General features: G+C 47.0%; 1 protein-coding gene across 1 annotated transcript in view; it reads left to right on the forward strand.

Annotated features, from left to right (window-relative positions):
* The window catches only part of Iqck (IQ motif containing K), an 87921-nt gene extending 76261 nt beyond the window's left edge, over positions 1-11660 (forward strand). The window contains exon 8 of the mRNA XM_026781521.1: positions 11091-11660. Within this exon, the coding sequence (XP_026637322.1) occupies positions 11091-11267 (177 nt within the window). The 3' untranslated portion in view covers positions 11268-11660. The remainder of the gene's footprint in view (positions 1-11090) is intronic.
* The last annotated feature ends 271 nt before the right edge of the window (positions 11661-11931 follow it).

Here is an 11931-nt window from a genome sequence, read left to right on the forward strand (position 1 = left end):
ACCATTCCAGTGTGGGTGATGTTGCCATCAGTGCAGTGGGTTGGTATTGACCCTTGGGCTTTAGAAGCCTAATACCATCTATGTTCTTTTCCATGTGCCTTGATTTAGCAATGAACTTCTTGGAGTTTCATTTCGTCATCTACAAATGTAGCTGACAGTAGTACTGCATTTTGTGCCTAGCGTTGAGGTGGAGAATAAACAATAAAAACATGTAAAGCCAGGATTAGTCAGGTCACCTGCAAGGCAAAGTATAACATGAAACTGCCCCTTGTTTAAAGTCATCAAGAATTTCTTCAAGGACTGGGGATGTCGCCCAGTTGGTAGAGTGCTTGCCTAGCATACATGATGCCCCAAGTTCAATCCCCAGAACCAGATAAAACAAGGACATAGTGGCATATATCTGTAATCCCAGCTCTTGGGAGATAGAAGCAGGAAGGTCAGAAGTTTAAGGCTACATAGTGAGTTCAAGGCCAGCCTAAGCTACATGAGAATGTTCTATTTTTTTATCTTTATAAGAAAATTATAAGAACTCTTTTTATTTTTAGCTGGTTGTGGCAGTGAAAACTTGTAATTCCAACACTCAGGAGTCTGAGGAAGGAGTATCAGGGATAAGAGTCTAGCCTGGGCTAGGGCACAGTGAGAACTTGTCTCAAAACAAACAACAAGCAAAAGATAAAGACCTTTCAGCTTTCAGGCGTGCCTAGCTTGCAGCCCAAGGGCCATGTTTGTCCAGATAGCTGTGAATGAAGTCAATCACATTATAAACCTCAGGGTCACAGTCTCTTGAATCCCTTATCTGGTGACAGCAGAGCATAAACTATGCTCTGGGGGTGTGTGATGGGTCTGTACGGGGCAGCTTGGCAAGGAGACACCAGAAGGTCAGGTGCCCGGCACTCTGCTTGACACCCTGGTAGCTGCCCTTCTCCGCTTCTCTGGAGCACTTTCCTTTAAAGATTAAAAGTTCACGGGTCGGTTTCACTGCTCAGCTGGGTCTCTGGGTGACTAGCCTAGACTGTGGAATTTACATAGCAGCTCTTCTGTTTCCTTCTGTACTCCCCTGTGCACGTGGAGTGGAGTTCGCACAGTCAAGGTTGCCTTGAACTTCCTGACCCGCCTGCCTCTACCTTGAGTCTGGGTTATAACACGACACCAAACCTGGTTTATATGGAGCTGGGGATCAAACCCAGAAACCCAAAGCCTTGTGCTAAATGAGCACTTGATCAGCTGAGTTATTCTCCAGCTGCTGTGTTCATTATGATAAGAATGACAAAGTTTGTTGTTATTTTTGTTTGTTTGTTTTTAGACCAGAATCCAGGTGACTCACCAAGGGCACAGTGCAGTAGCTTTCCTTCTCCTCCTCCTTTTCCTCTTTCTCCTCCTCCTCTTCTTTTTTCTTTTTCTCTCTTCTAGGGATGGAACCCAGAGCCTTAAGCATGCCAGACTGGTGTTCTACCCGCAAGCTGCCCCCCTACCTCTTCATATTTATCTCTTTATTTTGTGACAGTGTGACATTATGTATCCCAGGCTGTCCTCAAACCCACAGTCCTCTCTCCTCAACTTCCTGAATGCTAGGGCTATAGATTCACATCACCATGCCCCAGCTATGTAGGGGCTTTCCATCTTTAGCTGCATCAGGACTTTGCACAGGTGACAGGGCCCCTCCCCGAGACTCAGGAGGGCTGGCTGGGTCCTAAGAATTTGCATTTGAAAAGCTTCTCAGGTTCCTGGAGTGCTGACAGTCTGAAGGACACCCTTTTAGGAACCCCTGACAGAGGAGTCTATGGCTTTCAGATTTGCAGGTATATTAGAACAGCCCTGAAGCTGTTGCTTCAATCAGAAATAGAGCGGCAACACTCCAGCACTGATAGCTTTTCACTGTTGCCGCTCGAGTTAAAGGGCTATAATATGAACCGAATTAGGAGCATTATTTGCCTGTCTGAGTCTCAGTTTTCTCTTTGAAAAGGGAGTGGCAATACTGCATGCCTCATAGATACTGTCTGAGAATTAATAGCATGCATGTGGACAGCTCCTAAGCCAGTGCTCACGGGTCCCCTGTTAGAAATGTTCCACAACTATTAGCTAAGCACTGACTAGAAGGAAAGCTCAGAGCCTGGTGAGTGATCGGGCCCTTGACACAGCACACTGCAGTGTAATTGACTCTGTAGCTCACTGAGAAGTTCATCAAATACCTTAAATGCCTTTGCATCAGAATCATTGCTAATCATCTGGACACTTGGTTATCAAAAGAAGTTGGATGAACTTTATCTGAACTGTCATCACAAAGCTGTGGGGGAAATTCCATTTCTTTCAAGTGTGTGTTGTGACGTGTGTTCTCCCCCTTCCGCCTTGAGAGGGACTTCAGCACAAAAATAGGTGTGGCTTCCTGGGAGAAGGCCTTCTCAGATCCGGGCTTTGCGGTGACTGCCTCAGGAAAGGCAGCTGGTGTTCATGAGTCACCCAGATCCTGCCTTCCTGACCACAGGCTAACAGCCCAAGAGGTCTCACTTGACTCCCATTGGCAGGATTTGCAATAATCAACATGGTATTCATGTAAGAACTGAAACAGCCGAGCTGTACAGATGTCAGTGGTAGGGCTTGTAACATTGAGTTCATTCCTTGCATTCTCTTCCAGGGGTGCAGGGTGGCCCAGACTTCAGCTTATTGGAATCACTTGGAGCTCTGCAGAGGGTCTTGTTCTACCCCACGGGCATGCATTAGTACCCCCAGGTAGAGGCTGTTTCTCCAGGACCCAAGTGACATCAATGTCATTTATTGAGCTTAGAAAAATGTCTCAAATTAATAGTGTTGAAGGAACTGGAAGAGGCAGCACTTGAAGCTGGGGATTGGCACTCTTGTGTGGGATTGACCCACACAAGGGTCAAGGCAAAGGCTGGCAAACTGTACCCCAAGGAGCATATCCAGCCACTGTCTGTTATTTAGGTTTTTGTTTGTTTGGTTGGTTTTTCGAGACAGGGTTTACTCTGTAGCTTTGGAGCCTGTCCTGGAACTAGCTCTTGTAGACCAGACTGGCCTCGAACTCACAGAGATCCGCCTGCCTCTGCCTCCCAAGGGCTGGGATTAAAGGCGTGCGCCACCACCAACCGGCTTGTTTGTTTTTATTTTTTGGCTTTTGTTTGTTTTGGTTTATTTGTTTTTGTTTTTTGAGACAGCGTTTCTTCACGTAGCCCTGGCCTTCCACCATCTCTGTAGACCAGGTTGGCTTTGAACTCAGGGGTACATTCACCTCTGCCTCCCAAGTAAGTGCTGGGATTAAAGGTGTGCACCACCACTGCTGGGCTTGTTATTTGGGTTGTAAGGGCTTGCAGCACTTGAGATTGAACCTACAGCCTCATGCATGCAAGGCAAGTACTCCACCTTTGACCTACAGCCCCAATGGTCATTTTTGCCTTTTTGTTTTGAGACAAAGTCTCACTAAGTTGTCCACCCTGGTCTTGAACTGGTGATCCTCCTGCCTTAGTTTCTATAGTAGCCAGGAGTGTGTGTGTGTGTGTGTGTGTGCGCGCGCGCGCGCATTAACAGAATTTTACTGGAACATAGACAGACCCATTTAGAATATTGTCTGCAGCTGCTTTTATGTTATAATGGCAGCATTGGATTGGTATGAAAGAGACTTCTAGCTCCACAAAAACAATATTTACTATTTTATCCATCCCAATAAATGAGTTTACTAGTTAGAGACATGACCTCAGATGTGGATAAGCTTGGAGTTGGAACTAGAACCTTCAAAAGTTACAAACTCCTAATTTTAAAAATGAACCCCCAAAGAAGAGAGGAAAGGCAGCCCCAGCACCAACCAGAACATTCAGGCCTCAAGTCCAGCAGTTTGAGTCTTTGAAGTAGTGTGTTTACAATGATTATACAGATTTGCTCCAACAAAATATAGACCGTGCTGGAAGAACAGGTCCGTGTGAAAAAAGGGGGAAATTCAGATTTGAAAGAGAGTGAGTGCAACCATCAGGGATGAAAGTGACTGAGTGAATGGGGAAGATGGTGCAGTGGTGGGATGGATGGCTGCCTAGCACACTGGAGGCCATGCATCCAACCGCAGCGCTGCACAAACAAACAAGAAAAAAATTGTTTAAAAGGAAAAAAAACACACACACACAAAACTCAACCCCCCCCCAAGAAAACAAAAGCAAAATCAACAACAACAAAACAGAACAAAAACAGTGTCCCCAAGTGTCAGTGCACAGCAGTATCACCCAGGGAAGCTTCCTGAGCTCACCTTCATGTGCTGATTTCACAGGCTTGGCTGGAGTCCCATGAGTTTGCACATTTGTTTGTACAGAAGTTGCTGACCCATGGATCACATCCCTAACTAGCAGATAGACACAGCGAGAGAGTCAGGTCTGGGAGAGAGAATGCAACCAAAAGCGACTGAGAGACGACAAAATGAGATGCTCCAGTGTCATTGCACCAGGGATTGCAGAGTGGGCAGTGGAGTGAAGAGTGGAGGACACTGGAGGACATGAATCCTGAGTGAGCTGGATAAAGACAACATCATCCCAAATGTTCCATGTGCAGCCATGGACCCTGGAAGCATGCAATCCTCAAAGCTGTCTTGCAGCAGAGATTCCCTACAGAGGGGAAGCTAGTGAGCAATTATAGACTTCCCATCAGCCATAGTAAGTGTCCTAGACAGTGAAGTGTAGTGTCTGCTGATCTTAGGGAAAACAGCACAGAACCTAGAATTACATGCCCACTCACCCATCACTCAAGAGCTATAAATATGCCTTTCCCAAACACCCCTCCTGGAAGAACTTCCAAAAGATGAGTTAAAATCGAGGGGGAGGAACCCATGAGGAAGGAGCTGCAGGGAACCATGTAGAACAAGATGTGAGCAGGCATTCGCCCCTGAGAAAGAGCAGCTCCCCAAATGCCAGGTGGTGATGTAAAGACCAAGGAGATTAGGATTAAAGCCATCTCAAGGCTTGCATCATGGAGGAGGAGACTTTTGTTTTTGATAAGTTTTACTTTTAGTTTATTTATTATATTACAGGAACTTTTTAAAAGACAGGGTTTCAAAACTGGGTGCAGTGGCACCTTAATCTTGAGTTCAAGGCAAGCCTGGTCTACACAGTAAGTTAAATCCCTGGTTTTGCTATTGTTGTTCCAATTGGCCTCAAACTTACTATGACCAGGCTGACTTCACACTTAGAGTTCTCCAGCCTCAGCCTTCCAAATTCTTGGATGGCACATATGTGCCACCACACTTGGTTTATAGCAACGTAGTGTTGCATACCTGTAATCCCAGCCCATGGGAGGCTGAGGCAGGAGGATGTTAAGTGTAAAGCCAGACTGAGCTGTGTAGTGAGACCCTGTGACAGACAACAGCAACAAAACCCAAACCCAAACAATGAAATAAAACAAATAATAGAAGGTGAAGAAACAACTGGAATACAGAAACTGGATGCTCTGGAAATCAGGATATGTGTGTGTGTGTGTGTGTGTGTGTGTGTGTGTGTGTGTGTGTGTAAAATTAAAAGTAAAACCAGGCAAGAGAACTAAAGCCATCAGTAACCATAATAAATATACGGAGAACAGCTTGTCCCATGGTTTTCAGACTGGGTCATGAGAAGATAGTCTCTATTCCATGAGGTCCAGAAAATACAAAATAACCCAACGTGGTTGAAAGCAAAGAGCTGAGAAAAGATACCACATAAGCACTGGGAGGTAGGATGACTTACCACCATGAGTGGTTGATAAAGCAGACTGTAAAGTTAAACACAAAGGGTTACGGTGCTCTCAACAAGAGAGGTGTATGAGTTATTTTCTACTCATTAGATTTCTTTGTGTGTACATGTATGTGTAGTGTGTGTATGCATGTGTATGTGAGTAAATGTGTATGTGGAGTATGTATATACATGTGTATGTGGGTGCATGTGTACATGTATGTGTAGTGTGTGTGTATATATTTGTGTGTGAGTACCCACGCGGAGGCTGGAGGGTAGAACTCTTCTGCTATTGCTGTCCATCTTATCTTTGTAAACAGTAAGATATTTATTACAGTGAAAGAGCATTACATACAGCTAATAGCGATGAGCATTTAAGCCATTCAGTATACACATGACAAGAATCAGCTAGGATCTTCTCTAGCCCATAGAAAAGTACCAGGCCTTGATTCCAGCAACCACCTTATATTTTAAGACAAGGTCTCCCACTGAGCCTGGAATCCCAGCTGTCTAGACTAATTGGCCAGGAGGCTTCAGGGAACCATCTCTCTCCAGCACCACCGCCTTCCAGTGCTGGGGGTAGACATGTGCCACCACGTCTGACCTTGTGTGGGTGCTGGGGATCCAAATGTAGGTCCCCATCCTTGCAGTGTTGGCACTTTACCAAGTGACCCTCTCCCCACGCCCGCATTAGGTGTTTAAAGTGCCTTTCTCAACCCACTGGTTGCTCACAAATGTGCCGACACCCACTGTTGCAAATGCTGCTCTAGGACAGAGTTCTAGACTAAGCCACTCTGAGGCATTCTGCAGTGCGGGTGGATGTCAGTAACCATGCAGGTGCCTGCCTCTAACACACAGCGAAAGGAAACACGAGTGACTTCCAGAACAAGCAGCCGACTCTGCTCTGCTTTGACTTGGTTTTGCCAAGGACCTGAAAAGAACTCTCCGAGCGTCTTTACAAACAGAAAGTGGAACTTGCAGCTCTGCGCTCTAAGACTTTTATAAGGTAGTGGAAAAGAGTTTTGCAAACATATCCCCACAACACCCACCCCTGTCTTCTACATGGGGAAACTGGTCTTTCCAATATTAAGTCTATTCTCATAATCATTGGGGTGTCAGCCCCTGGCAAAGGCATCCTAAGACCCTCCTGGGAGACATCTCATGCCAATTCACGGATTGGCACTATGAGCATCACCCAGAGGCCCTTCCATTCTCTTACTTCTCCAGCGTCCTTCCAGCGACTGCAATGGATTAAGCACTTTCCTTCAAGGCAATTAGTAAAACTTGAGGGACTAAGAGATGGCAGCTGTTGCTATGCGAGTGTCTGTTTTGCCAGGAAGCAGGGAAAACAAGTGAGCTAAGAGCAGTTGGGAACTAGAGATTATGAAGAGCGACAGAGGCAGAGTCCGGGCAGCCCCGCTTTCCCTTCCTGCCGTCACCTACCCCACACAACCCCAGAACCTCTGCACCAGCTGGCCAGAGTTATGAAATTACAAAACCATGCATGTGCTCAGCACTTTGTACGCCCCTGGGGGAGGACCACACTTTTGATAGAGTCATCGGCTCCTCCGCCTTGGTTTGGAGCATTTGAGGCAGTTAGAGGATTCACCGTCAGAGATGAATGCCCTCTTTTCCTTACTAGTTAACACAAAGAGAGCTTATGCTGACATGTTTTTATTGCACTTTAGACGTTGCTTTTGTGCCAACCCCATTTTACAGATTGGGAAATTGAGGCTCTGAGAGCATAAGCAACTTACTCACTGTGCAGAGCTGAGATTCAGTCTCAGACTGTCAGGTTTAGAATCTCCGTCCTCCTCTTCTCCCTCCTTCCCCTCCCTTTCCATTGTGCATGGATATGATGTGGATGCCTGTCCATGTGGTGGGGTGGGTGGATGCGTTTGTCACAGTGCTCATGTAGTGGTGTCAGAGGACAGATTCCACTGTCACCCATGTTTTCTATCCTGTCTGAAACAGAGCTTTCCTGTTTGCTGCTGCGTGTGCCAGGCTCTGGTATGTCAGCTTCCAAGGACTCTGCTGCCACGGCCTCCCATCTTGCAGGAGTACTGGGGTTATAAGTACGTGCTGCCACGGCAGGCTTTATGTGGGTGCTAAGGATTTGAACTCAGGTCCTCATGCTCACACAGCGAGTGCTTTACCTCCACAGCCATCGCCACAGCCAAGAGCTGGCTACAAACTGACACGATTCTTGAATGCCTTTCCTCAGAGTCATACAGAATTGGATGAATTTGGTAATTACAGGGACATTAAAAAATTGCAGCCAGACTAGGCAAGAGCACTTGCCCATGCATGTGCAAATCCCTGGGTTTGATCTCCAACGAGGCAAAATCAATAACTATGAATAAATAAATCACAGCAAATATGAGTTGACACCTGCATCAAGAAGCTTTTGATTTATCTGTGCACCAAAGTCAAGTCCATAGCATCAGTCATATTCCTGTGCACACTGGAAGAACAAGCAGACTCTCCACGGTGACTTCAGAAATAAAGCGACAAAGCGATGGGAAACCCTGGGGAGGAAAAGCGCTGCATGTTGATGCCGCACTGCACTCTGGTCTTTGCTGATGAGCACAACCTCTACCATCTGAAGTGCCTCCCCAGCTGTGGCAATAGCCAATGGGATTAGCCCAATTCAGCGGATATCTGCTCTCCTCCGCTCACAGCAGCCTTCTCTAGTGCTCCAGGATCTCCTGGCAATGAGATACCCACCACCAAGGCTGCTGCTGCATGCTGCCAAGGTGACTGGCACCCAGGGCAAAGTGAAGAAGTCAAGGACAAAGGTCTCTGCCCGACAGAGGAGACTGTGCGGTACTGTCGGCAGAGCCCTGCGGACACACGCAGACTTTGGATGGGTAGGCAAACAGGTGTTCCTGTTTGTGAGATAGGTCAAACAGCTACAGGAAAATAGATACTGAAGGAAAAGTGTGCTGTGGGCAGGTGTCCACAGAGCTCTGTTCAGTGGTAAACGGTGTCATTCACTTCAGTGTCCGTGACGAGACAAATGGAGGAATCATACCATGGCGTAGCTACACAGTGGGATGCTGTGCAGCAAGGAAAACTATGAAGCTCTGGATGAGTGGAAGAATTCAGACATTAACAGCCCGTGGGCGAATGATTGCGTTTACATGAAATACCCCAGGTTAGGGAAATCCACAGATATTCTGGTGTCCAAAACAGGTTAGTGGCTGGGGTGGGAGAAGAGAAAACAGGGAAGTACTGATTAACCAGTATAGAATTTCCTTTTATGGGGATAAGAATGCTCTGGAATTGGTTGCATGGAGGTGGTCTCACAATGTTCTGAATGTACTTAGCACCACTGAAGTATACTTTAAATGGTTAAAAGGTAATGTTTATGTTGTGTGTCTTTTACTACAACTAAGTAAAAAAAGACAACCATCAGGACTACTGGTAACTCACAGCCATTCCCAGGAGAGACAATGCCGACACACCTCCCCTACGTAAAACTCCCAAGAGATGACAAGCGATGGCCTTGCATTGAAGGCAGAAGCAGAAAAGGGAAGAGTGGCTCTAGAGCTGGGACAGATCTGATGGCCAGACCCACTCAGCTCAGTCCTTTCAGGTACCATCTGTGTCCCATGGGGAGGCAGGTGTGTAGGTGGCTTTAGTGACAATCGCTATGACTACAGCAGGAAGCTCAATGACTGGGCGGGAGGTCTTAAGATCCATTGGTGGCTTGAAAAAGCTGAAGGACGCATACCTAGCTGGCCTCCACAGGATGGCCCCATCAGCAGGGTTGGGAAGCAGCTCCCCTTTGGCCAAGCCATGCTGACCCCTGACCTCTCCCTGAGCTGCCTTTGTTCGCTTCCTGTACACACTGGGTCATGCCTGCGCCTGAGGTTCCCACTGCAGCTTCAGATTGTCCTGCTTCTGCTTCACCCCACCTGCTCCTGTCCAGTGAACCAGCAAGTCAAGGTTATGGAATCTAGAAGACAAGACCAAACAGACTGCCCCTCGCACACATGGGAGCCCTGGAAAGATGGGTGTGGCCACTGTCTGGGAGACCACTGATCTTGGCATCTAGTGTGTGGCTTCCCCAGATCCACAGACTTATTCCAATACAGGGAACTATTCCCCAAATTATAAAACTATGGCTTCATTTCAATGAACGGAGCTGATTGTGAAAGGGAACGCACAAAATGGCCATCTTTAATACTTAATTCCAAGACTGTGTAAGTGTTACCATGGCAACTTCCTCGGACATTGTGGTTGTTCCTTGTCTATTGTTCAGTGACTGTGACTTTTTCAGAAGGAACATGACATGCAGTTACCCACTTAGGCTTGGAGTCAGATTTCAGCCGAGCAGCCCTTCCAGCAAGCGGGTGACGGAAGGAGGACTCAGGATGGGGAAGGGGGTGAGAGGCTTTGCTTCAGAGGCTACCGGGCCACATAGCTCTGCATCCCACCTACATGCCTCTCCCCAAGCACCCTCCCCTCCATCTGCTCTCTCTTCATCTTGGTTTTCTCATCTTTAGAATGGGCCCAATCATTCCTGTCCCAATAGAATGAGTGACAGGGTCTCTTGGATCCTGTGTGTGGCTGGAAGATGACCTTGATTTCTGATCCTCTCACTTCCGGAGTGCCCTCTGCCTCCACAGCCGGTTCATCAGGTGCTGGGGTGGAGCCAGGGTTCGCTGGTTACAGCTCAATAGTAGATAGACTACTTACAGAATGAAGAAGACTCTCTGTCAAGGGCTATGAAACGGAGCTGGGAGAGAGTCCTGTTGTGTAGCGTGTTCTGGTCTTGAATTCACAGTCTTCCTGCCTCAACCCCCTAAAGTGCTGGGATGATAGACTTGTGCCACCATGTCTGCCTACCATAAATAATTTTTATATTAATTGCATCTTGAAATGATAAGATTTTGGATATCAAGAAGTAGATATTAATTAATGGGTATTAATGATATTAATTGATTATCTAGGTCGAATAAGATATATTATCTAAAACTTTCTCACCTGCTTCTTTTTGTCAAATGAGATGGAGAAAACTTAAAATTACACATTTTATTTCTATGGGACTAGCCAAACCTAGAATGTTCTCAACATACCAGTAGTTATGGCAAATTCTCACAATGTCATTTGTGCTCAAGTATGAAACAAACTTTTGGAATGAGATAATTACTGAGAACAGTGTGTTCTAAGAACCAAAAGTGCATCAAACTAGGGCTGGGGTGTAGCTTGGAGGTAGAGCACTCGCCTAGCCTGCCTGAGGCTCAGTCTGAGCCCAGGGCGGCAAGAAAGAGTTTTACAAAGTTACAGCCCATCCGGTTGGTTCTGGAGGCTTCCCAATGCAGACTTGTTAAGGGGCAGGGATGTGGTGGTGTGGAGAAGCGGCTAGCTAAGCCTTGTGGCCTTTGCCAGGTTCGCTGCGACCCTGAGATCCAGGAGCTGCGGCAGTGGCAGAAGAAGTTGCGTGAGGACAAGCACATCCGCCAGCGTGTGAAGATCTTCTGGGCCAAGCAAGAGCAGAAATGTGAGTGGTGGGCTTCACACCCCACGTTTATTCCAGAAAAGGCTGATCCTTCACTTGAACTCTAGAGGGAAACTCTCTTGGAGGCCTGCAGACTCTGTGTGTGTGTGTCCTGTTCGGCTGCTACAGAATCCACAGGATATAATTTACACGGCTATTCCACTCCCTCGAGGACAACTTCTGTGTCATCTAGCATCCGAGGGCTTTTATTTTCTATCTATGAGGCTCCAAGAACAGGCTGTGATTTGGGGAGCCATGTTATTGGCAGGGTGCACAGGTAATCACCATCCCCAACTCCTGCTGTCTGTCTCACCATCAGTGGGTTTATTTCCATCTTTATTTGCACACAGGGCAATCCCGTGTGTCAGTCTGTCTGGGTCAGGGGATGCTCAGGTGGTTGGTGAGTGCTATTTCTGGGTAGATGGCTTTGAGGGTGTTTCTAGAAATCGGATGTGGATTTGAACTGGTAGGCCTCTCCAGTGATGAGGACCTGAATAGGATAAAGGGTGAGAAGGGTTGGGTTAATGGCCTGCATACACAGAATCCTGGTGTTCTGCCTCCCCTCTGGGTCTCCTGGGCCTCAGGCTTCAGATGTGGGCTGAACTCTCCAGTTCTCAAACCTCTGATCCACCTTGTCACGTGTTTAGGCATGTTAACACACACATGTACACACCCCTCCACACTCCTCCCCTGCTTGCAGATAGCAGATGGTGGGGCTTCTGTGAACCAGTA

This window comes from Microtus ochrogaster, chromosome 8 (assembly GCF_000317375.1).
Source record: "Microtus ochrogaster isolate Prairie Vole_2 chromosome 8, MicOch1.0, whole genome shotgun sequence".
NCBI classification, from domain to species: Eukaryota; Metazoa; Chordata; class Mammalia; order Rodentia; family Cricetidae; genus Microtus; species Microtus ochrogaster.